Source organism: Cibotium barometz, chromosome 2 (genome assembly GCF_041138505.1).
Source record: "Cibotium barometz isolate CiBa-2024 chromosome 2, ASM4113850v1, whole genome shotgun sequence".
Lineage (NCBI taxonomy): Eukaryota > Viridiplantae > Streptophyta > Polypodiopsida > Cyatheales > Cibotiaceae > Cibotium > Cibotium barometz.
The window spans coordinates 49376975-49389035 of NC_141047.1; the positions used below are offsets into that span (position 1 = coordinate 49376975).

At 38.0% G+C, this 12061-nt stretch overlaps 1 protein-coding gene across 1 annotated transcript; it reads right to left on the minus strand.

Annotated features, from left to right (window-relative positions):
* Window positions 1-3116: 3116 nt before the first annotated feature.
* LOC147641179 (cytochrome P450 709B1-like) lies at window positions 3117-7376 on the minus strand. Its single transcript, XM_086809941.1, has 5 exons — window positions 6942-7376; window positions 6473-6705; window positions 5676-5926; window positions 4991-5387; window positions 3117-3976 (listed from the first exon to the last, which is right to left on the minus strand). Exons 1-5 carry the CDS (start codon window positions 7297-7299, stop codon window positions 3539-3541), a joined length of 1677 nt encoding a protein of 558 aa, XP_086666067.1. The 5' UTR covers window positions 7300-7376; the 3' UTR covers window positions 3117-3538.
* Between the last annotated feature and the right edge of the window lie 4685 nt (window positions 7377-12061).

Below are 12061 nucleotides of genomic sequence, written 5' to 3' on the forward strand. Positions count from 1 at the left end.
TCATCTGAAACAAACAAGTCTAATTTTTTGACATTGTTGTTCAAAATTTTAGAATTTTGGAGTACCCGACACCAACTACAAAGGTTTATCACAAGAGGATATAATGGATAAAAGAAAATATCTCGTGGAATAGTTAAGACTATGTCCCCCCGTAAAATTTCCATTATAATCGTGGGGTTAGCATCGCGTTCAGTATTTTGCTTAATGAGGGTTAGTTCACCTAGGCCTAGGTCCTCATATAGATTTATATTGTATTGAAGTAAGGAGAGGATTAGTGTAGACAAAAATAGAGTAAGAGTTTGAGGAGGGGCTCGAGGAGTTACTGGCAACACTGACCCAACTCCGAGGCACGCTCAAGGAGTAGGTGCATGTCATCTGTAGGCTCCGACTGTTGACTTTGGTCTTGTATCACCCACTGGCATTCCAACTCTTGTAGACGAGAGTCATTGTGCTAAGGAGGTTTGATATTGCGGTTTCACGGTCCATCCTTGCAGCATCCAACTCGAATCTCCAAGTTGCTTCCTCTTGGGCATGCCTTGCTTTGCTTTCTTGAGCTTCTGTGAATCTTTGGAGCCTTTTGACAGCTAGCCTGTGATTGTCTAACCGCTGCATGATTTGTGCCATTCCCTCTTGGTGTGCTAATACCATCCTTTGCATCTTGACTTGACTGGCACTAATGGCATTGTTAAGTGCTCTCACTTTCTCTGCATGTGCCTTGTTTGATTGTTCTCTCTCTTGTTGTAAGTGAGTGGCTTTGTCTTTTTCTTCTTTCAGACTTGAGGATAACTGTTGGATCTGTCGATTGCAATTCCTCTTCTTTGGCCATGGATTTGTGTTAGAGTTCTTGTACTTGCTGGGCATGAAGGGCTATGAGCTCGTGGTTGTGAGTGACCTCCTTCTGGAGTTGCTCTTTAGCTTGTTCCAACTTTGCATTGAGGTCCATATTTTTTTTGATTCTCTGAACAATGGTTTGGCTAAGGACCACATTATTACTTTCCAGTGCCTTGTATCATTATCTGGTCTCTTGCACTCCTCCGTGGCCTTCAAACTTTTCATTATGACATCTCGATGTGTGGCCTCTGCTTCTGCCAAGTGGTCCTTTAAAGTCCGCATTTGTGTGTTTGACTTGTTAACCTGGTTCCAACAAAGGGCAGCGTTACGATCATGCAGGATGTCTGTTGTGAGAGGAGCCATACTTTTTGCTCTTGCTCCCATGATGCACTTGTGCTTGTGCCTCCTTCAAGTCCAACATGTGGTAGTTTCACAGTAGCTCATCCAACCCTTCCATAGTGTCCTGCATGAACTGTTCATAATTGACATTCTGCAAGAAGGAAAGCTCGAGTAGTCTTTCTTCATCCTCGAGACGCCGTCTTTTGCTCGGGCTTGATGGCTCTTCACTCCGTGGTCTTTTGCCTATATCTATATGGGCTGCTCAATTATGCACTGGGGCCATTGTTGTCTCAATGCCTTGCGATTCCTCAGCCGGTACTGGAAGTGATTCTACTGATTCTGGTTCTAACTATGTAGGTATGTTTGCCAAGGTTGAATCCTTAAGTGGGGACATGTTTGTGAAGATCAGTTGTGCCAGGCTCATCGAGGGAGTAACTTGTTGCATTTGCTCTTGAGTGGCCTAGCTGATTGTGGCTTCTTGCATTGTCAATGCTTCTTTGTATGATCTTATTTCCTATGCCAGCTCAGCCTCTAGTCTTTGTGATTCTACAGCCACGTCCAAGATGATGCCCCTCATTTTTCTATCTGTCTTCTTCCTCCTCCCTTTCTTTATCTCTTTAATTATGGCTTGTGTTTCCACTAGTACACCTTGGACCTCTTGCATCTCTTCAGCCTGTTAGTGCTGGTTGCTCTGCGAGTAATGCTAATTGCATCAGCTTTGCTGGTTTGGGCTCTGAGAGAGGCCTTTTTGCCACATGATTGAGGACTTGGGTCAGCAAGTACGGGTTGCATACCTTGGATTGGTGGGCCTTGAGATAGTTTTCCATTTCCCTATGTATGTAATACACCCAATCCTCTTCCTTTTCTTCATGCACTTTAGGAATCCTATTCAACAGGACCCTGTTAGAGATCCATCAATTTCACGTGCATGCATAGCTCTGTAGGCTTTCTCCGTGACCTCATCCCAGATATTCTCATTCTCTATCCCCATTTGAGTTATACGAACTCTTCTTCAGCATAGTGCCCAAAGGCATTTTGTCGAAGGCATGGGCATGGACTTTGACTGGCTGGTGGGAGCTACAGAGCACCACAGATGAGTTCTTCTGTGATTAAGAGCTGCTTTGTTGTGCCGTCAGCCTTCATGGACGGTGCCACGCTTGGTGGCTTTGTCATAAGTCTTGATATATTCTGCACAGAGCTCCGTGTCGATGTTCCTTGGGAGGATCTATGCCATTCTCCCTAGGCCCACTTTCTCCAGCTTCTCCTTGACCTTTACCTCTTCCACTCTGGGCTATGATAATGCATTGTGACCTTTCCATGGGTAGTAAGGATCTCCTTGCTGATGATGGCCCCATGGAAGGCTTGGGCATATGGACCCAAGTAGTTCAATGTGTTCTTGCTCTTGATGATGTGTACTTAAATTTACTTTAAACTTTTAAGTCTTCCAATGCGCTTAATTATTATAAGATCTTTATCTTCTTAATGTGTTCTTTCTCTTGATGATGTGTTCTTTCTCTTGATGATGTGTACTTAAAAAAATTTACTTTAAAATTTTAGGACATAATGGGGGAGATAAATCTCCCCCATTTTGTCCCAATTTTTTGAGATTGTTGTTCGTTTCTTCATGGTAAAGCGCGGCTATAATGCAACCCAAATGCAAGCCACGTTGTTATTTCAACCACTATTTTGTGCCATTTCATACATAACAAATGGTAAATTGTGTGCCATTTTGACCACTATTTTGTGCCATTTTATACAAAGATTTACCATTTCAACCACTACTTTATGCCATTTCAACCACTATTTTGTGTCATTTTATACAAAGGATTTACCATTTCCACCACTACTTTATGCCATTTCATACGTGATAAATAAATAAAAATTCTCACTTTTCTCAGCCATTCCTAAAAAATGGCACATGTGGAAATATCAGCCCAAAAATGTCATTTAATACTTATGAAATTGCACTTTTTAGCTGCCATTTCCATCGAGTTTTATAGCAGTGAAGGATATAAATGACATCTAAAAAGAGTACTGATCAACGATGACACTTGTGTCCCAATTGTAACAAGACCCCTAGAGGTAACATCATTGGTAACATCAACACCCTCACACAAAACTTTCATTGATCCATGTACATGAGAGTGGGGCTTACGTGAACTCTAAGTGCCTTCCTAACATATGACATTCTAACATATGACATTGTTAGATCAAACAGTTTATTATGAAAATTAATGAACCTCGGTTATGTATGCTAGCCTTAAAGAAATAAAAATCTTAATTATATGGGGCAGCCTTAAGCATATTAGGTAAACTACTAATCCATGAGATTAAATGGAGGATAACTTGGATGTCCATACCATAAGAACTAGTTCATTGATAAGGATTGGAGGATGACTTGGACACCGTGTTTGGGTCTCATAGTGATGGCAGATATTGGGGCATGACGATAGTTGGGAGAGAGATGGAAACAAAAACGTTGAAGGATAAGAGAGAGAAAAATCTTTGCCTCCATGATGGCAAAGTTTTGGCCAATACACATGCGGGGTCCCATGCCAAAGGGCATAAAGGCATATGGGTGATTGCATGCTTTGGACACCCCATTTGCAAATCTTTCTGGTCGAAACTCATCTGCATCCTCACCCCAAACCTCTTTGTCTCTATGTATCCAAAGGTTTGCAACAATCAATGATGTCCCACGTGGCAGCCATCGATCGCCCACCTTCACATTGCTCAGTGTCTCGCGCCGACCGAACTCTGGTGCAGGGGGGTATAACCTTAGAGATTCGTTTAATATCATCCCCACCTACACATGCAATATTGAATCTCATCAATGCAAAGTGTAATATTTCATGCATTTAAGAGAGAGAAATAAATCTAGAGTTTTTCATCACGTAAAATTAGTTGTTAGGCTAATTATCGTTATCAATGAAATAAAGAGATTTTGGTTGTTAATCCTACATGAGATAAGCTTGGGTTATAATAAGGGAGAGTGTGTCTTGGACCAACTTGAAAAAGAAAATTTGAGCTCAGATCAGCACTTACGTGAGCGTCATCAATCAGCCAACAAGGAACTAGCAAATCATAGATAGTGTGCTATTAGTTTTATGTTGAGAGATATTAAGTACGCTACTCCTTAATATCTTGAGAGATATTAAGTAGGCTACTTAATATATTGTTATTTTTCTATTGATAGATTTTAAGCAGGCTAATTTGGGTTACCTTTGATAAGCCTACAACACTTGGGTATGTTAGTTTTATGTTGAGAGATATTAAGTAGGGTACTGAATATGTTGTTAGTTTTATATTGAGATATAAAACCAAATATGTTGTTACTTTTATGTTGTGAGATATTAAGTAGGTTGCCTTTGATAAGCCTACAAAACTTGAGCTTAGCTTGACAAGGAAGAGAATGTGGAATACATACCACCTTAAAATATTTGTGCTAAGCTTCACAAGGAAGAGAATATTGTGGAATTAAGACCAACTTAACGTACTTGAGCTTAGCTTGAGAAGGAAGAGAATAATATTGTGGAATCAAGACTACCTTAACCTTGGGTTGTAAAGGATAATGTGGGTTCAAGACCTACTAGAGATTAAGTATGGAATAGCCAATGTAATTCTGAATGTTGAAAAAGCAAGCCTGACTAAAAGTGGATAATGTGAGAAGATGAACATGTCTTACTAATATAAAAGTAGGTTAATATTGGAAGTAAACCTCGTGAAACAACTTAAGGCAAATGATTTTGTAAGCTCCCAATAGATACACTCGCACACACAAAAAAACCCTTAATAAATAAGAGCAAGTATTAGGCCTTACAACTTTGAGCTTGTTCAGTTGGTTCGCCTTAGGTTCACCTTTCTCTCCGCACACTTCCAAGACTTCTTCCCTGGCTTTTGCTTGCCACTTTTGGTTAAGTGATAATAAAACCATGGTCCATGCTAGCAAATTTGCAGTGGTCGCATGGCCGGCAAAGAAGAAGGTTTTGCATTCATCTATCACTTGTTCTGTGGTAAGGCGAGCTTGCTTGCTATCAAGCTTGGCATCTAGCTCCTCTGCAGCCAGAATCAAGCCTAACAAATCAGTCCCATAAGCAAAGTGAGATCCTGATTCTGCAACTATAGCCTTTCTCCTCAATTCTATGATCTCACGAAGTTCTTTATTGTTTCTGTTCTCCATCTCCTTTATTTGCTGATTTGTGCTAGTGGGAAGGTACCTGTCATCACCCCCATCAAATAAAAGCATTACATTATTCCCAAAATGATTGTATTGATAAAGTAACAACTTAGTTAAAAAAACATTAACAACCTAATTAGCTAAGAACTACTATCAATAACAATAGGTGTAGTCATTTATTAAGGTCTAACTATACAAACATCAAACTTTCCACTACCTTAAGAACTCACAAATTTTATACCAATGGATGAAGCACCTAGTATAGCTAAGAGCAACAAATTAGTTTAAGTCTGATAAGGTAGTGAAGTGCTAGCATTTCAATACTTACGAATAGAGTGGAATGATATTAATTGGGACGGTCAAGTTATTAAGGAGCTCAAGGAGGTGCTCTAGTCTCTCAAACACAGCTTTGCCTTGGAGATAGCTTGATCCAAATGAGCTGCGTGCCAAAATATCAGCTGTCGCATTCTTGATGTCATGTGCCACCTCCAACTCTGCCACATGCCCCTGCTTTCTGACTTGGCTCTCCCATGCTTGCACCATCGCCAATGAGCCGGTCACCATGTCAGCCACCAGTTCCTACCACACAACAAAATTATAGAAGCTCTAAATTGTAATACTACCAAACAACAATCAAATTGTAATATAGTTTAGTGGTAGATGTGCGGAGAAAAAAAAGTATAGAAGCTCTAAATTTGCAATAGAATTTAGTGGTACATGTGCGAAAAAAAGTTAGTCACCAAATGGTGAAAAACCTCTCTCTCTCTCTTCAAGTTATATTGAAGGCATTTTTGAGAGGTTTATAACTAAAACCAGCCCAAAATCTTAGAATTTTCAAACCTTTAACTAGTTTTCGAATTCCAATACTTCAAACTACATACATTGTATTGGGTTTTTGTCACTCCCTGTTTTAAAATTAGTACTCAATAAATAAATGAAAAAAAGTATACTAGTTATTTCAACATTCTATGCATAAAAGTTATTTGAAGATGCAATTAGCTAGATTAACCTCAATTAAGATTTGAAGATATTAGTATGTAACATATTTCAATTTCCAGAGGATTTTATCAAGAGAAGGCTGGCAATTCTATTTCAAAACCCATTGATGTTATATGTATAGAAGACCTTGAGCTTCTCAGAAAAGAATGCAGGGCGAAGGATGTTGCGTTGTTGGTGCCAGTCTTCACCATTGGAGAAGGCAAGCCCTGATCTGCCTAGCAAGCTGTGGAAGGCTTCAGTGGTAGCATAGGGCTTTTGCATTTGCTTCACATCCGCCGAAGAAAAAATGCTTCTCGCATCGTCTGCGCTACTAATCACGAAGGTGGGTTTATTACCCCACCAGAAAACTACACGAGAACCTGCAAGAACAAGCCCAACAAAACACTTAACCTATATATAATATAGTTCAGCAAAGAAAAGGAATCGATCAAGATTATCAATCAAATGTAGTATTTAAGAAGCTGCAAAGATCTTAATCATTAATACGATGAAAATAACGGAACTTATCTGAAGTCATGAGATATAAGGTTAATGCATTAAATCAATGATTATTTGATTGAGCACTGAGTTAAGGGATTCCAGAGATGTGATATACCTGCGTGCTTAGAGAGGAGATTGTTGTAGAAGGGGAAGATATGGGGTAGAAGGAGATGGTGATGAGAGGGGGAAGGGATGTCGGAGAGTTGAGCCTGGGCTTCGAGACGCTTGAGCTCAGGGAGATCTCCGACGATGGGGCGATAAGGCAAGACGGTGAAGCCTTGCTGCAGCAAAGCCCTCCGAAGCGAAAGCGGTCTCCAGCAGTAGACGTAGAAAAGGTAAACAGACAGAGAGGATATTGCAATGGCGAGCAAAGAGTAGAGGAGAGTACTGTCATGGCCAGCAGCTCCACGAAAGCCACAGGCAGCTGCTGCAATTACAAAGGGTAAGAGTAGATGCGCCTGCAATGGCGGCATATTGGCGCTAGTGGCCTGCTCTCTGACACAAGTTGACGAGATGATGCTAGACGTAGTAGTGCTCTGCGACTCACGGCGGCTATGGTGCTAAAACTGCCTCTGCCTCGGCCTTTATAGAAACCACGCGAGACGACGGCGGGTATTTCCAATACGCAAACTTACGCCTACACAGTGACGTCATTCTATAGACGTCATCGCTTAGCACAGCAAATTATTTTGAATTTATCATTGACGACCCAATTACCACTCCTGAAAGCATTAGAAAGAAAATTATTTTTTATATCATCGCTTTCTCTTTCTCTTACCATCTCTTTCTCTTTCTCTTTCTCTTTCTCACACACAATGTTACGGATTGTCCGTCCGTCCCTTTGTGATTGATTGGGGACACCTGATTACCACTATGTTCGTAGCATAGCTCTTGGATGATTCCGAATATTCCTTGTGGAGGACATATGAATTTATAAGTGTTGGATTTAATGCTTATGTGTTATTGTGTCATTTTAGCATATGTTGCTAATATGAAACGTGCAGTTTGAATGGACAACCTGTAAGTTGATGAGATTAACGAGCCTTGTGCTCGTGAGCCGTTATGGCTCGGACATGATGGTGCGTGAGAAGGTCTTCATTTTTGGTATTTTGCCCGTAGTATTTACTACGAGATATTTTGTATTATTGTTGACCGCCCACTTTTCTTATACATGGACGTAGACCTATTAATTTTGTTGCATGTGAATTAGCTCTTGGAGTTCTTTACGTATTTTTTCTTTAGTGGTTTAGATCAGAAGAATTTGTCTAAACTTTTGGTTTAGATAAGAAGAATTTGTCTAAACTTTTGGTAAAAGCAACTCCTACTTTTTGTAAAGGACAAGCCCATGCATAAGTGTGCAACTATTTTTAGAATGTATACTATTTTTATGAATAAAGACATAAATACCCAAGAGGTGGAAGCATGCCGACACTTCTTGGGGGGGAGATTGCACCCCCAATACTGTATTGAAGTATGGATGGAAAGGAGACCAAAGCCCTATTTTTAGAATTGCTAAGCACCTTGTATGCTCAAAATCCATAATCGATAGTGTAAGATTATCCACCATAAATCAATTGAAAGAGAAAAGCACTTATTGGAGACTTTACACTAGAAAATAATTCTGGATTAAACTACGCTTTTAATTCATAATTCAGAACTCAAATTTAATTTCTTTTTCTCTCTCTTTCAATCGGCGAACGGAAGCTAACGATGAGTTTTTCTCAATGCCTGCGATTTCTTCGAGCGTGCTGCGCGGGGTAATCAGCCATGGAGAGTCTCATTTCAATCAGTTTTGCTATAAAGATTTAGTTAAAGCTTTAAAAAGATTTATTTTTTAGAGTTTTTTTTAAAGGAAAAGACCCCATTTTGCGCTGCACTACCGCTCCCCCCTTCTATTTTCAATCACAATTATCTTCTCTCTCATAATTGAAATCAACGCGGCTTGCTTTTCTTTTTTTTTTCTTAGGCACTGAATTTTTTTTCTTAGGCGCTGAATTTTTACAGCTAGCCACTACAACATTTTTAGCGTTGATTCTCACGTGCATGTTTTTTCTTGTTAAGCTTCAGATTTTAAAAAAATCTTAAAGGCTTTTAGTTGCAAGCTTTGGTTAAAGCTTTTGTTGCAAAAGCTTAGGCATTTAAAAGTTTTAAAGCCTTTTTTTTTAAGAAAGAAAGAGAGAGCTTAATATAGTTGGCCACATTTAAGATTTTTACTTCCTTTTTGTGTCTTCTCTTGGGTGTGCCCATCGGCATTTACTTTTTGACCAAAACAAATGTAAAAATTAGCCAACCCTCATGTAATAGTTATAAGAGCTAATAGCTAATAATATAGCTTTTCTAAGCTATTTAGCTATTTTCTAGAGTTATAAATTTAAAAAAGCTTTGTCTATTTAAACCGTATAAAAATATTTCGTTTTTGCTTAAATTTAAAGCTTGTGGAGTATTTAAAAATATTTTATTTTTCGTGAGTGCTCTGCAACTCATGGCTATGGTGCTCTGCAACTCATGGCTATGGTGCTAAAATTGCTTGCCCTTGGGATTTGATGAGTATGGTAAGCGAGACGACAGGTACGAAGTTACACCTACACAGTGACGTCATTCTATAGATGTCATCGCTTAGCACAACAAATTATTTTTAATATATCATTGACAACCAAATTGCCACTCCTGAAAGAAAATTATCATTGAGGTCATCCCATTAACGCCATCTCTTAGAAAGAAAATTATTTTTTATATCATCGCTTATCATCTCTTTCTCTTTCTCACACACACTCTCACCATCTCTTTCTCTTTCTCACTCATACTCTTACCATCTCTTTCTCTTTCTCACACACACTCTTACGGATTGATTGGGGACACTTAATTACCACTATGTTCGTAGTATAGCTCTTGGGTGATTCCGAATATTCCTTGTGTAGGACATATGAATTTATAAGTGTTGGATTTAATGCTTATGTGTTATTGTATAATTTTAGCAGATGTTGCTAATGTGAAATGTGCAGTTTGAATGGACAACCTGTAAGTTGATGAGATTAACGAGCCTTGTGCTCGTAAGCCGTTATGGTGGCTAGGACATGATGGTGGTGATTTGGCGTGAGAAGGTCTTCATTTTTGGTATTTTGCCTGTAGTATTTACTACGAGATATTTTGTATTATTGTTGGCCGCTCACTTTTGTTATACATGGACATAGACCTATTAATTTTGTTGCATGTGAATTGGCTCTTGGGGTTCTTTACGTATTTTTCCTTTAGTGGTTTAGATAAGAAGAATTTGTCTAAACTTTTGGTAAAAGCAACTCTTATTTTTTGTAAAGGACAAGCCCATGCGTAAGTGTGCAACTATTTTTAGAATGTATACTATTTTTATGAATAAAGACATAAATACCCAAGAGGTGGAAGCATGCCGACACTTCTTGGGGGGGAGATTGCACCCTGAATACTGTATTGAAGTATGGATGGAAAGGAGATCAAAGCCCTATTTTCAAAATCGCTAACCACCTTGTATACTCAAAATCCATAATCGATAGTGTAAGATTACCCATACATCAATTGAAAGAGAAAAGCACTTATTGGAGATTTTACACTAGAAAATAATTATGGATTAAACCTCAAATCAAGTTGAAAAGTTGAAGAGTAGGATACGCTTTTAATTCATAATTCAGAAATCAAATTGAATTTCTTTTCCTCTCCCTTGCAATCGATGAACGGAAGCGAACGATGAGTTTTTCTTAGTGCCTATGATTTCTTCTAGCGCACTACGTGGGGTAATCAGCCATGGAGAGTCTCATTTTAATAAGCTTTGTTATAAAGATTTAGTTGAAGCTTTAAAAAGCTTTATTTTTTTAAGTTTTTTTTAAAAGGAAAATACCCCATTCTGCGCTGCACTACCGCTCCCCCCTTCTATATTCAATCACAATCATCTTCTCTCTCACAATTTAAATCAACACGCCCTACTTTTCTTTTTTTTTTTCTTAGGCGCTCAATTTTTACAGCTAGCGGCTACAGTGTTTTTAGCGTTGATTCTCAGTTTCGTGTTTTTTCCTGTTAAGCTTTATATTTTAAATAAAGCTTAAAGGCTTTTAGTTGCAAGCTTAAAGGCTTTTAGTTTCGTGTTTTTTCCTGTTAAGCTTTATATTTTAAAAAAAGCTTAAAGGCTTTTAGTTGCAAGCTTTGGTTAAAGCTTGTGTTGCAAAAACTTAGGCATTTAAAAGTTTTAAAGCCTTTTTTTTAAAAGAAATAAAGAGAGAGCTTTATATAGTTGGCCGCCTTTATGATTTTTACTTCCTTTTTTCCATCTCCTTTTGGGTGTGCCCATCGGCATTTACTTTTTGACCAAAACAAAGCTAAAAATTAGCCAACCCTCATGTAATAGTTATAAGAGCTAATAGCTAATAATATAGCTTTTCTAACCTATTTAGCCTACTTTCTAGAGTTATGAATTTAAAAAAGCTTTGTCTATTTAAACCATTTAAAAATATTTCGTTTTTGCTTGAATTTAAAGCTTGTGGAGTATTTTAAAAAAATTAAGTGGCCCAAAACCTTAAGCATAATTTTTATGTGAGGGAGTTAGATAGCTTATGTATATGTAAACCTTTATTTTCTTTACGAAAGCATAAGTTAAGACTTTCCTAAAACTAAGAGATGGTAAAACAATTTGCGGAATCTTCCATCATGTGACCCTAAGAGAAAACTTATTATAGAGACTTCTTTTTAAACTTGTATGTTAATTCAGGAAATATGACTAAAAGGTTGCCTTCTTCAAGTTTGAGGGACACCTACTATAAATATCTTTTGAAGGTATTTACACAAGCTTCAATGAAATTTATGCCATAGATTTTGTCTATTTCTAGAAATAATAACATGTATAAGTTTATTTTGTTTAGCCTAGTTTGAATTATAGACACTAGAAGAAGATGTGCTAAAAATTTTATCATGTTTTCTCTATGAAAATGTAAGTTCGTATGGAACTCCAGTAACATAAGTGCATGATCATAACTCTTTCATTGATAGATTGTACAAATCTTAAGTCCTATTTAGTTTAGAGACCTTCTCTATGACCTGAAGAGATCACATAATACCTTTTCCCCAGTAATGCCATTTTACATTAACTCGTTTATTACTTGAACCTTTTATTTTGATTCCTAAGAGAGAATTACAATGAAATAGTTACATCCATGTTTTCATTTTATCAATCAAGATTATTAGAATTGTTCCTAGTCATTCATTATGTTCATG

Bases quoted from the DNA above. Each gene is read 5' to 3' on its own strand.
- LOC147641179 (XM_086809941.1), bottom strand. From the start codon at position 7,299: ATGCCGCCATTGCAGGCGCATCTACTCTTACCCTTTGTAATTGCAGCA. The intron at 5,927-6,472 runs GTCTTCTATACA...GTTGTGTGGTAG, and splicing joins TCTTTTCTGAGAAGCTCAAG to GAACTGGTGGCTGACATGGT. The intron at 3,977-4,990 runs GTAAGGCCTAAT...TTGCATGTGTAG, and splicing joins AACTGAACAAGCTCAAAGTT to GTGGGGATGATATTAAACGA.